This window comes from Epinephelus lanceolatus, chromosome 15 (genome assembly GCF_041903045.1).
Source record: "Epinephelus lanceolatus isolate andai-2023 chromosome 15, ASM4190304v1, whole genome shotgun sequence".
Classification (NCBI taxonomy): Eukaryota; Metazoa; Chordata; class Actinopteri; order Perciformes; family Serranidae; genus Epinephelus; species Epinephelus lanceolatus.
In genome coordinates, this window is record NC_135748.1 from 18963765 (window position 1) to 18977616 (window position 13852).

At 41.8% G+C, this 13852-nt stretch overlaps 2 protein-coding genes across 5 annotated transcripts in view; one reads left to right on the forward strand and one right to left on the reverse strand.

Annotated features, from left to right (window-relative positions):
* The first annotated feature begins 1794 nt into the window (after positions 1-1794).
* Positions 1795-3867, forward strand: grem1b (gremlin 1b). Its single transcript, XM_033642319.2, has 2 exons — positions 1795-2113; positions 2589-3867. Exon 2 carries the CDS (start codon positions 2590-2592, stop codon positions 3136-3138), a length of 549 nt encoding a protein of 182 aa, XP_033498210.1. The 5' UTR covers positions 1795-2113; position 2589; the 3' UTR covers positions 3139-3867.
* Positions 3868-5232: 1365 nt separating this feature from the next.
* Positions 5233-13852, reverse strand: part of LOC117267165 (formin) — a 66417-nt gene continuing 57797 nt past the window's right edge. For all 4 annotated transcript variants that reach the window (XM_078175017.1, XM_078175016.1, XM_033642882.2 and 1 more), the window contains 3 exons: positions 10119-10268; positions 7263-7344; positions 5233-7176 (listed from right to left, as the gene is read on the reverse strand). In XM_078175017.1, the coding sequence (XP_078031143.1) occupies positions 7132-7176; positions 7263-7344; positions 10119-10268 (277 nt within the window). In that variant the 3' untranslated portion in view covers positions 5233-7131. The remainder of the gene's footprint in view (positions 7177-7262; positions 7345-10118; positions 10269-13852) is intronic.

The window sequence follows — 13852 nt, forward strand, 5'->3', positions numbered from 1 at the left end:
TGAACAGAGTTGGCTTCGGTACATTTGAAAAGATATCATTTGCGTCTCTGGAGATTCCTTCGGGAAATAAAAAATGTACTTTTGGCTCAGGGTAAAATCAGGTATCTGAAACGCCCAGCTACTACTGAGAGGGCTGAACGGATCCGGCTCAGTGACTTATGTTGACATGAACGAGGTGAATGGCCGAGGCGTTTTTTTTCCTGTAAAGAATCTGAAGAGTAGACAGTGGAAAGGTGAAGGTCAAAATCATTCCTTGAGATTTATTCTCCACAGCCTACTGGGAGGATCGCGTGCTTTTCATGTGCAGTAGGATAGATTGGACCTGGACAAAATCTGTGTTACTGCAGGAGCTGCTTCTTCTTATCATTATTGTGATTATTTTTCACTGCAGTGACAGAAGCACACTCTGTTTTATTGGTTTGAATCTCCACGTTCAGGTGTTGCACTATGATACATATTACACACTAGGTGGTTGGGCTGAGGCCATGTGTTCAACAGGTTCACTTCCCCTTTCTGAAATGTAAAAAAGAAAAAAACTTGTACAGAAAATCCACTAACAGAGAATTTGCTAATGAGCCTGGTGAAACTATCCTAATCTTGCAAGCTGTACTTCCTAATAAACAGTGTCTTAGCTTGTTACTGTTGCTAAAATTGGTCAAAATTGTTGCCATATCAAGATGCAAACAAGTTTCAACCATAAAATGTAATCAGGTTTTAGATCTTGTCCACCTTTGTGTCAGGATCGGCTGCAGACTGACTTGGCAGAGATGGCTGCCATCTTGTTTTTACATGGATTAGTGTATTGAGCTCTTACTACCGCTGGATGGCACAAAAAAGTGTCCACAAATGAGGACAACAGGTCTAAGTTAAGTTGAATGAAGAAGACTCAAGTACAAGGTCAAGTAAACCCAAAATGTGATATCCTCATTTGAGAACATGGAGTCTTAGAGGGATGTTATAACACAAAGCCAACAGCAATATGAGTGCTGGAGTTTAACTTTCCAGAGTATTAAAAGGCCTGAGAATGTGACTTTATATATTTGAATAACTACATTCACACAGCATTTAAAAGCATTTAAGACATCACTTTTGAGTTGCCAGGTTGTGAAAAATCCCTTTAGCTGGTGTTCATCCTGATTCACCAGGACACTTAATTTAGTTAATCAAGTAGATACTCTGATAGGGTTAACCTTTTGGAAAAACCTGCAGGCTATCCTGACCAAAATCAACTAATCAATAACTCATTAACAGTTATAACTCCAAACGTATGGTTTATTAGTGCAAGCATTTTTTAAATAAATTTCCAACATGTATAACTTCCTGTAATTACTTTTACCATAGTGCTGATAAAAGACGTTCACCTTAATTTACTGATAACTCATTTGTATTGTAGCCTAATTTGGGCATACGTAAATAAACATGCACTGGGGACATGTACAGTAATGAACTAAAGGGCTATGGCTATATAATGGAGCAAGGAAAACAGTATATACACCATACCATACTGCGTTCCTGATCTTCCCAATCTTGTTTCTAAGAATCCTTGGATTGCATGTTCATAATTTACGTGAAGACTCTGAACGCCTCATTTCAGTTTTAAATCTGTGATATATTGCACAGTATTATCATCATGCTCCTTTTGATTAAAAAAAGGAAAAAGATGAGTTTTACTTTTTCCATGTGCGCTTAAACTTCAGGCCTGTCCGCTCTCGGCTTGTCTCGCCCCCCTCCTCTTCTTCTTCTTCTTCCTCCTCCTCCTCCTCCTCCCTGCCTGCCCTCGCTGTTCCTCGGTTGTCTGTTTTCTTGAAGTGGGTTCAGGGAAGTGTTGAGGGGGCGGATAGTTTTGATTTTCTCTACATCGTGCTTAGCCAATAATGTAGAGGGAACTGTTGTGCACATCTCAGCTGGCAGACATTTAAAAGGGAGACAGTCCGGCGCTGGAGCAATTTGTATTAAACCCCCTGGCCCCTGTCTATGGGGCGGTTAGTCTCCCACCCATCCACAGCCCCGCCAGTGTACAGTCGACAGCAGTAGGTGCCTATCACGTCGGAAGGTGCCGTAGAGGAGTGACGGGATCAGATCATCGCACTTGTGGCAGTGGAGGCTCGAACAGGTGAGTAAATTTGGACTGTTTGGGGATATAATACCCATGCGTATCGTCTGCCGACACTTAGATTCTGAACTTTATTTGGTTTATGGGTTATAGAAATTACAAAACTGCATACTTGTTATCCACTGGTGCGCATGTGTGGATACGCAGATGGTTTATTAAACTTAGAGGAAAGTTTATATGCGTTCACTTTGGCTGAATCTGATTGCATTCAAGTGCGTAACAGATAATTTACAGCCTTACAAAGTATGGGAACATAAGAGACATTATATTTTTCAGTCAGATATTTAAACTGGCATAATTCAAATATACAATTATGTTGGTTTTGTACAATAGTCTGGATTTGCATGCGTTTTTGTTCTTCAAACCAAGCCCTATCTGTGCGTTTTTACGCAGCGTAAAAGCCTTGACAGCTGTGCGTAACCCGTCCAGAGTTGAAACGGTATATGTGATGAATTATTTTCTCCTTCTCCCCAAGGATGGCCAACTCAACGCGTATCTTCTGCAGTATGGTTTTCATCATGGGGCTGCTCTCCTCTCCCGTGGATTCCAAAAGAAACCGAGGTTCACAAGGCGCCATTCCTCATCCTGACAAAAACAACCCAAACGAATCGGAGCAGCAACCGCAGCCTCCGCAGGCGGGCTCCGGGTCCCGCCAGAGGCAGGGCTCATCCTCACCGGCCGACGAGGTGCTGGAGTCCAGCCAGGAAGCTTTACATGTGACGGAGCGCCAGTATTTGAAACGGGACTGGTGCAAGACGCAGCCTCTCAAGCAGACCATCCACGAAGAGGGCTGCGTCAGCCGCACCATCATCAACCGCTTCTGTTACGGACAGTGCAACTCCTTCTACATCCCGCGGCACATCCGCAGGGAGGAGGGTGCCTTCCAGTCCTGTTCGTTTTGCAAGCCAAAGCGTTTTACCACCATGACTTTTACTTTAAACTGTCCGGACCAGCAGCCACCCACCAAGAAGAAACGCATCCAGCGCGTCAAACAGTGCCGCTGTATATCCATAGACCTGGACTAAAGAAAAGTTGTGCGTCTTTTTAACATTCTCACTCTTTGCGGACAGGATTTTAAATAAAGACAGGCGGTCACAGCCAATAACACGTGCCTGTCTCCACCTAGGAAGAAGCAGCCACGAAGGCTACAATGATCCTCTTCTTGCACAACGTGTGAACAAATATGGACATGCGACTTATGAACTGCAACCAACATTTTACTCCTCACCAGTTTGCCAAGTTTGAAGCAAAGCATCACCGCACAGGAACTTGGAATGGGCACGTTTTACGCACGGCTTCCTCACCCCGAGAGGACTGCATAACCCCGGTTTATTTAATAAATCAAAACGTTTTGTGTGACAGGAAAACATTCCCGTCCATTTTTTTTAATTTTTTTTGTGTGCATATTTTTAGTTTGTTTAACTGGATGTTTCCACTGTGTGGAATTTGACGGATGAGCTGCGATATTTGTAAATGGAAAAAAAATGTGATTTTATTTCTATATTTCAAGAATCTTTTTGTGAATTTCGAAGTTTATCAGCTATTTTCTTTTCAAAGTTTGGTGCCAACTCAGTTGTAAAGACTTTGTAGAGGCTTCTGTGTTAGTTTGAGCGGACAGTGTACAGCGATGGTTTCTACAGTATCGAGGTTAAATAGTTGTCAAATGTAAAGCCATCTTTGATGTAACCGGTTTTGTTTATCCCTTTGATTAAATTATCCATGGAAACATAAAATAAACGGATGTTGGAATATTGTGTACATCATCTGCTGCTTTACATCTGATGTAAATTAGGAAGGTGTGTTCAATGAATGTTAAATTCTGCTCTGATCATGTGCTGCGCTCCTCCTGCGTGCAGCCGCAGCTTGTGGAGACATTGCGCTCAGAGCCTGGAATAAATGTCATCGTAAAAGCAGTCAGTTTAATGATTAAAGATGGAGTTAGCTGCTCCAATTATCCCTTCAAATTAGGTTATTTAACTTCAGTGTGTTTGTTACATGGCTCGCAAATCTATTGGAGGATTGAACAGGGAGGATGTGGCGTTCAAGTGCAATTGATGTGGGATTTCTCCAATTTTCCATTTCATAAATATGTCTCACACAGTGGAGATTTTTTTTCATATTAAGAAAAGGCATCATTCTTCAGCCATCCATATTTATTATCACCCTAATACAGTGGTGGAAGAATAAAGTAATGTAGCTCTGCCACAGATGAAATATTCTGCATTCAAATTTTTACTCAAGCAAAAAAGTACTGGCATCAAAATATATTTCAAGTAAGTAATGGGCCTTGTCAGGATAAATAAACATTATTAAATTAATTATTAATGCATTAATGTGTTCACCAGCTTATTTTTAAACTATTTTATGTAAGTTATTTCCCTAACAGATCAATTAAGTTTTATTTAAATATGAAATATCACATTATAATAAATTTGTTGATTATTAAGTAACTAAACTTTTAAAATACATATAGTGGAGTAAAAGCACAATATTTGCCTTTGAGATGAAGTGGAGAAGAAGTATAAAGTTGCAGGAAATGGAAATACTCTACCTCAAAACTGTATTTAAGTACAGTACTTGAGTAAATATACTTTATTTTCCACTACTGCCCTTATAATAAATATCTGGTCTAAGCCACAAACTGTAGGATTAATTTGGTGTTTGAATAAAAAATGTGATAAAATGGGAATCCCCATAGGTGTAAAACTAAAGTCAAAGTTGAGAGAAATCAAAAATGAATCTAGTAGTTTTTTAATTGACTGTAAATATGTGAAACCAGGTCCTAAATCTCCATACTAAGGCACAGAATGACTGCTGGTATTTTAGTGATACAACAAACAGTCTAAAACACTCAAATGTCCATCTCATAAAATGTGCCAAAATCTCCTAACAAAGTTCAACTAACATGACACATTCCCAACTGGAAGATTCCTAAAATAGGAGTCTTTAAGGAACAAGTTTAAACGTCTAAAAATGAGGCTGCTGCAGCTGAATTCTGAGTCATCAGATCCTCTTTGATGACTCAAGTTTCTTACATAAATATCACATCTGCTCGGCGCTTCTAAAAAGCCTGCCTAATGGAGGTGTTGACAGAAGAAAATTTAGAGACGCTGGTCCAGTTTGTTTCGGCATCCAGTAGTTTATTCTTGAAATTTAAAACAATTCCATAAAATTACAGAGCACCTATACGAGAGCTACTGAAGGTTACATGAACCGACATACATACAGTTGAGGCTACAGCAGTTCCTTGGTCAGTATCAGCTCTTTTTTTTTTTTTTGCTTTTCAAACCCTCTGAAGTAAAACATAGCAGTTTATTAAATATCTTTTTTTTTTTTTTTACAAAATAAATGGCACATGTGAAAGACTTTGGAGGGTAACCAAAAAAGTAATCCAAGGTGCAGTTTTACGGATCGTCTGATAATGGAAGTCTGTCTGAGGTATAACAACTCACATGGCTTCAGGTGATATGCTTAAATGTTCTCCATACTCAAAACACAACCCTCATTTCTCCAAAACTGAACAGAAAAGGCTTCATTCAAATTCTTTAAATTCCACAAATCATCGCATACATAAATCAGTGGGCACGGCATTACAAGTATCATCCATGTGAAAATATATCTTTCATCTGACTGACCTCTGAGGAAGCTTCTCAGTCTATTACAACTCATACAAATACATCCTGTAAAGGGAACAAAGCTGATGCTTTTTTGGCAGAAAATAAATCTTTCCTTACATAAATAGACTTTTCTTGAGTGACACAGGAGCGTGGTTACATCTTATATTAGAGAAAATAAAACATACACTTTAATAGGCTTTCTTACAAATAAAAAATCTAATCATGAAGCAATACAATTCATAAATCACCTAACAAGGAGGAACGTCCCCTTGCATAGGAAAAGAGGTGCAAAAAAAGTGCAAGACATTTTTAAAAAAATGCACGCAGTTAGCAGAACAGGGGACTGTGGCTTTATAGCGAGCTACGACATACAGCTACCGCAAGCAGTAAAGTGCTTAAAGGCGTGCTGGACGTAATATGACGCACAGCACTCAATGAGGGAGTTAGAATTTTGCATAATGTGTGTTTTAATATCTCAGGTGAGTGGGTGCACGGCCAAAACTCTGATGTTTTTAAGTACATGTTTATGTGCGTGTGAGGGGGGAGCCGGGGCTCGCTGCCAGGTTCTGCTCCTCTCTGGCCGTCACCCAGGAGAGGTCAGTCTGGTGCAGTGCTACACAATACAGTGAAACCTCCACGAGTTTTATACGCAACACGTCTTCATCTGAAGCCCAGCGTGGATCATTTATCATGCTCCACAATGCTGCACGGTCCCTGCCGATGCTACGACAAAGACATATTTACAAGACTTCTAATGAGCCGTGGTGAATGAAATGCTATTCGCTACAGCAAAGAACGCTCACAACTGCCTTTTTTACCACTTCCAGGGACAGAGATCCGTTTTGTCAATGGGGATTTCCCTCTTCAGGCAGCCGTATCTGTCCATATAACAGAAACTACCATGCCATAAAACTTTGAATATGTAGCTTCATCATTCTGCTACAGTGGAGAAAGAAACTCAGCTCTCGTAGAACTAGAAGGAACCTCTTGGATGTGTCAGCTGTTTTCAGTTCCACTGACCCCTTGAGACCTTTCACAAGCTGGGCACTCAGAGGTCGCGCCCTACTGGATGAATGAGATCAACCTTTGGCCTTTGAGGCTCTCATCACTTGGGCTGCGTCAGCCATGCATCCTCGCTGCAGGCCCGGCTTCAATCTGTACAGCAGACAGAAAATGCTCAACATGAGGGTGGTGGAGGGGAGGGTGTTAGTAGGGGCAGAGATACGGCAGTGGGAGTAGTAAGAGTCCAGCAAGGTTTTATTGTGTCCGTACAGGGCGCAGAGGCCAGTCTGCTGTTGTTGAGGCAGGTGGTTAAACGCAGGAGAGATGAGGCCTGCGCGCTTCCTGATCTCCTCCACCCACTCCTCGTTTCCTCCTCTGCTGTGTCACTCGTCGTTTCACTCAGCTGGAAGACACGCCGGCTTCCTTCTGCCGCAGCCTCTCTTTCTGTTGGCGAGAAGCGCAAGAAGATTCAGTGTATCGATTTCAGCGCAGAGACAGGAAAGAGCAGCTGTATGCAGATCAGCTCTTACCAGACTGTTGGCATTGATCTTCTTGGTTTCCACTCTTTTCTCCGCCGTGATCTTCTTGATGTTTTCTTGGGCTTCCTTCAACCTATGCAGGGGGAAAAACATACACGAGGACTTGACATCTGCAGACCCTTTAAAACAAGACGCACACACTGAAAGCTTTGGAGCTAAATCATGAAACTCGTGAAAACAATATAAAGTCAGAAGCCTCTCATCGCTGTGTTCCAGTGAAGCTGTTTGTAAGGGCAAGACATTTAAGTATCTCCCTGGGGCATCCTGTGTCATGGAGCCATGTAGAGTCTTACACACACACACACACACACAGATCCTCTCAGGAGTTCGCGGTCAGTGAAAGCCCTGTAAGTGAGAAGCAGTAGAGAATGACAGTGGGTTGATGAGATAATGAGGCAGCCTTTAAAAACACTTGGCTTTTATGAGTGCGCAAACAGTATTTAAAATAAAGTTAATTGTACATAAGCACAATCACCTGTGAGTAGCGTGGGACACGATTACATTTACGATCTCACAGATAGCGATGGTCGGAGGACACTAAAGTTTCATGATATGACAACTTCTGAGTGTGAAGAGCCATGAACCCACAATGACCACGCAGTCTGGTGGGACATCTTCAGTCCCGTTATCATCTCTGCACGTGCAGCGCTCCTGCCCTTTAGGCTGCATGTCCAGCATCACTACAGTGTTTATCAGTTCTCCCATAACGCCTGCTAGTAAAGCCAGGCGGCCGCCAGGAGGGTCTGCCATCCCTCGGTGGAATGCCTCCCCCCGACGTGACGCCTCAGGTCAGAGGAAACATCATAAATTCAGGCCCCAGTCCTTCAGACAGAGGGCCGAGGCCTCAGCTACTCCTGTTTGCCTCCTCTTTTGGGGCCTCCCCCTCTGCTTTAATTCAGCATATCTGCACATCACAATTAGTGTTAATTTGACATGATGTCTAAAGGTCATTAAGCACCTATCGGAAGGTGGCGGAGAAGAAGTATCACCCAAGAATGAAATGGCTAAGTGTCGGTTTGGTGTTCTGCAGAGTCGGATATCCACTGACTGAGAAACAAGATATTTTACAGAAATCTTTCCACTGGAGACTAAACATCTCACTTTAAAGAGAATATCAGTCATGTTTTTATGACCATTATAAGATTGTTTGCAATCATGTGACTATTATGACATGCAAAATTCAGATGGAGGGCAGGAAGTGATAAATCCATGTACTGTGTGAACTGGATAGAGAGAAAAGTGAATACATAAAAGAGTTGAATGAACCTGTTGGCAGCAGGTATCTTCAGAAAACTGAAACACATGTTTGATGAGATCCATACAAAATGAATAAAAGTGATCTTTCCCACAACTTGACCAATTTGCCTCGTGTAGACACAATCGTTGTTAGAAATGACTTTGTCCTACAGACCCTTTTAATGTTACTAAAGTCGCACTGTGAGCCGATGAAAGTGTACAAGAGTCTAGAGGACTAAATTTTGTGTACAGTTGGGTCCATGACTGAAACAACTGCCATCTTGTTTTTGGTGAATAAATGTGCTTGAGAATAATTGTCTTTTACATTTCAACTCTGTGCATGGATGCACCGCTGTCTGGCTAATTTTAGTAGCTAATGTTGGTTAACTTTAGCTACTATTTTCTAATTTTCAGGTTCATACTTGTATCTTGGGTTTCCATTTGAACACATTTACCATGTTCAACAACACAAAGTTTTTAGCGCCTGTCTCTTAAAGCCTCTCTTTCCAAAAAAAGGCCAGTCTGCTCTGATTGGCCAGCATTTTCAGGTCTTCTGCATTTGCGCTCCTGGGTTCTCTGCACCAGAGAATGACTATAAGGTATGTATGGCAACACTTTCTATTATAAAACATAAACCTAAATCTTCAAAGCTGGACATGTTCCAGCAGGAATACCATCTGAAATTGGGGAGAAATTAACAACACTAGTTTCCTTGATGTTAGCATGTAGCTCCATGTAGCAGTATGTAATGTAAACACTTGCAATAACGTGCCTGGAGCGGATACATGGACCAAATAAAGAAATCAGTCACTATCTTTTGTCTCGGAATTAGAAAGCACAGTTGGAAACAGATATATCAGAATGTTTTTTGCCCAGAGGGATCAGTTTTACATAGGTTTACCTCTTTTTTTTTTAAACTTTGGCGACATTTAAAATGAATATCTGACATTTTAACATTATGTATAAGACAAAATACAAGGAAATACAACCCCTAAGCTGGATGACCATGAAGTGTCAGATTTAAAACAGAATGGTAAAAATCTACGCAGAGATATTCAGACTCTTCATTCTACATATCCCAAAATGTAGTCTGAGTGGGAGGAAGTTTGCTGCATAGATCAGCCTCTCATTGGGCGGAACGAGCCACCTGCTGAAGTCCCGCCCTACCACCTCCGGTTGCAGTTTTCAACACGTCCTTTACTAACTTTTGCGGTGTTTGATCTTGCGGGGATATAGCCATTTTTCTGCCATGGTTCGCGTCCTGTAGGCGATATTTTTGTGGGCGTGTTACACCAAAACCTGTTTTCCCCCGGCAATATTTTTGCAAGCGCACCGTTGCTGTGGCACCGCCAAGAACGATTGTGACTGGCTGAAAGAAATACAAGCAGCCGGGGCGTTTTTTTTTTCTCCAATCTTAAAGTGAGAGTCGGCCCAGCCAGACCTTTCTTTTCTTGAGAAAGGTCTGGTGAGCGAGACTACCCAAAATGCAACTCAATAACATCTTTCATTAGACCCGTTTTGCCTGGTAAATGCCCATGACATTCACAGATTAAGTGGTAATCTTTATGTGTCAATCAACAAATGGAGCAACCCCAACAGAACCAAACTCACCTCTCCTTGGAGATGTTCTTGTTTTGTCGTATCCAAGAGTTCTTGAAGTCGTTGCAAAACTCATACCATAGCATGAACACAAAACTTGGGGTCACTTCTTTCTCCCCACCCTTTGGCTTAACCCCAAAGTAGTTCACCATGTCCTGGAAACTGCATTGAGAAAACAGAACAGAGGCACAAATAGCGTTGTTTCATCACACACAAACACTTATAAATGACCTCAGACTGGTTTCCAATAAACAACCCTAAGGTCACAAAGCACAAGGAAGCTAAGGTGTGAATGGCCCAAGAAAAACAGATGAATAGATGGTAAGAGTCCGATACAGACACAGCGCACGCAGAAAATGATGGATGTAGAGTCAGACAGAGAGGTGAGAAACAGAGCTGGAAGGAGAGTGTCCACCCTGCTGGGCCACAAGGGAGAGCCAGTAGCGGTGGCTCCATTATCACATTGACCTCCACGGCCTGCTGGGAAGACTGCCAGAGGAGACAGAGACAGCCAAGAACAGGCACACACAAACACAAACACACACACAGGACTGTGGAAATCACACATACACCTCCAGGAACGTATTTACTGGCAGACAACCAAAGATGTGAAGGTGATATATGCACATGTGAGCTCAGTCAGACAGGTGTGCACACAGAAAAACATCACATCTGTGGGAATAAACAGATTCTGGATTTTCTGTTTTCTGTTCATGGGACTGCGGCGCTGTTGCAGGCCAGCTCCACAGCCTAATTTAATTGTAACCAAATCTGAACTCTTTGCATGGCTCCCAGCAGCACAGACATGGCATGTGAAGCAGCCCGCTGCGTCAGATTCCCTCCCTAACCCAAACATGAAAGACATTTTCTAGCCGTGCCTGTCAGAGGATTGACAAAAGGGCGCTATGATTCAAGCGATGCTCCCTGTCCCATTGACACCCAGATCAGGCTCTGACCTCCAGATGCTAGGTGGCTTTTTGCGACGCTAATCTAAGACATGTTCATGTGGAGTGAAATAGCACAATATGCTGCGCAGACGATGTACTAAAAGCTGAGAGGAAAAGCGCTTCTGCACGAGCCTGCTTCCCATTTCCCAGTGATGCTGAGGTGCTCAAAAAAAAAGGAGAACGCTGTAGATCATCCTGCACGCTACAAAAGAAATCAGAGGCTCTGGGATGTTTAGACTGGCCGAGCAGACCTTCCGTCCCAGGTAGCTTTGTTGCAGCCAGGCCTGGTCTGGCATGATGAACAGGGTCTCCTCTCCATCAGCTCCTCTGCTGACCCTGGGTCATCATGTCAAAGCATGCACAAATCAAGCAACGGCGCTTTTTCCTTTTCACCCTCCCGAGCATATGCAACAAGCAGATACACAAAAGCTTCACTCAAAACAGATGCACACATACACTCACACATGCGAGTATACCTATGAAACATAAACAAAATCAAGCGGACCTTTGTTCATTTGCAAGCGCAGAACAATTGCGCTTGTACACACAGACGCACACAAACACACACACACACTTCTGTAATCCATGCTATGATGCCATTGCCGTGAGAGGGTTTACTGCAGCACCCACAGCCGACATTCCTCACTGACAGCTATAAAAAAAGACCCCTTACAAAACCATGAGCTGCCGTGAGAATCAGGGAAATATTTGGACAGGCAACTCTGCATTCCTTTGTTTCCCCAGCAAAAAGATTACAGAAGTAAACTCGTTGCTGTCGGCTGATTCAGCAGAGGCACTAAGACGGTTTGTGCCATTGTCGTCATACAATAGCGCGAGTAGAATAACTTATGAGCTAGCATCTATGAAAGCATGACTTCATGGTGACTGTAGAGGAGGCGGTTGGGCCAAATGAAATTGAGCATGATGTGGGAGAAGGGAACTTAATGAGACGGAACTGAGGACAGAACCAGAAAACCTCAGTGAACCCAAACATGAAGCAGACAAATTAGAACTGCATGTTGAGGGAAAGGCATTGCCACTCGCCACGGACGGGCCAAATAACTGTGCTACAAAGATGTCTCATTGGAATGACATCTCGAGTAATTAGTATTAAGGCCAACAAAAAATCGAGGCTCACATGTGTGAAAGATTTTGCATAAGGTCTCTGCACTGACATCAGCTACGTTATATGTGATTACATATAGATGGTATCAACACTGGAAAAAGATTACAGCTGTGTTCACACCAAATCAGGCTGAGGCAATATTCATGCTGAATGTGGCAGGTTGCTAGCTTGCTAGCTAATGTTTGCTAGCTTGCTAATAAAGACTGTGAAACAGTGGTGTAGTGGTGGTTGATGAAGTGTGTGCATGTCTAGGTAGATGGGCTGGTTACAGAGGAGGAAATGGGTATACTCTTATATATTCCATTGACTTCTTGGCTGATAGGTGGGTATACTGTGAATAGCCAGAAAAAGAGGCGGGTATACCCAGTATACCCCTAATTACCCTCCGCTGTGCCCTTGCACTGAATGGAAGTCACTGGGAGGGTATAATTCGCTTGTTTATTTTGCGCCATGTGTGACCGCACCTTAAGAGTCTACAGTCACGCTAGCAGCTCTGTGACGTCACACACAGCAGTGCTTTTAGCTTAATGCTAAGGCTAACATGTCAACATGCTTTCAATCACAATGCGAACATGCTGATGTTTAGCAGGTATGTTCATAACTTAGTTTAGCTTGTTAGCATGCTAAAATTTGCTAGTTTGCACTGAACGCAAATTACAGCTGAGGCTGACTGGAATGTCATTCATTTTGCAGGTATCAGTTCAGAAAATAAATTATGGACAAATCTAAACTTTGACCTGATCATGTCACTAAATGAAATGGTAAAGGGTCATGAAAGTTATTATAATTCCTCCAGTAGGTAACATTAATGATTATACAAAATGGTATGGCAATCCATAGTTGTCCAATAGTTCCAATAGTTGGTGAGATATTTCAGTTTGGACCAAAGTGGTGGACCAACTGACCAAGTGACATCTGTAGAGCCACACTGCGAGCGTGGCTAAAATATATATATATATTTCCTAGAATATCAGAGTTCAGATACAAATATTTTAAATAATATCTTCAATATTCATTATACTTGCGCTCCAACAATGGAGCTCAGAGTGCAAAACCTAAAATCTAATGAACATATTCTCCAAAATGTATGAAAAAGTAGTGTTCATGTTCTGATGAAGCTCTGAGATGCATGTTTTATTTTAATGTGAGCCAATTAAACAAGTGAAATGTGAGCATTTTTTTTTATCCTTTACTTTAAATTTAGAATATGCTACCTTTTCACATTTTTTGAAATATGCTCATTTAAAATACTTAGTTTTAGGCATCTAAAAATATCTTTCTCCAAACATAAAAAAAGTAAAGATGCCAAACTTCACAATATTAAATGTAGTCTAGACAGGCAGCCATACAAGTATCTTGCCTAAATAAAACAGTATTAAAACAGTGAAAGTCTAATTTATATTAGAAACCGTCTCATCAAATAGTGAAGTGATGTCAGTCTTATTTACATAAAATACAAAATCACAAATTCTTCTTTCATTTTTTTTGGACTGTTGGTCAAACAAACCCACAAACTATCTCTGGAAATTGTGATCGACATTTTTTTTTAACCTTTTTCTTACAATTTAAAGACCAAACGATTCATCAAGAAAATAGTATACTGACAGTTTCTCCACATTTCAGTTGAAACCAGCTCAAATTTTGTCAATATCCCTCCCACTGGAGGCTGACTT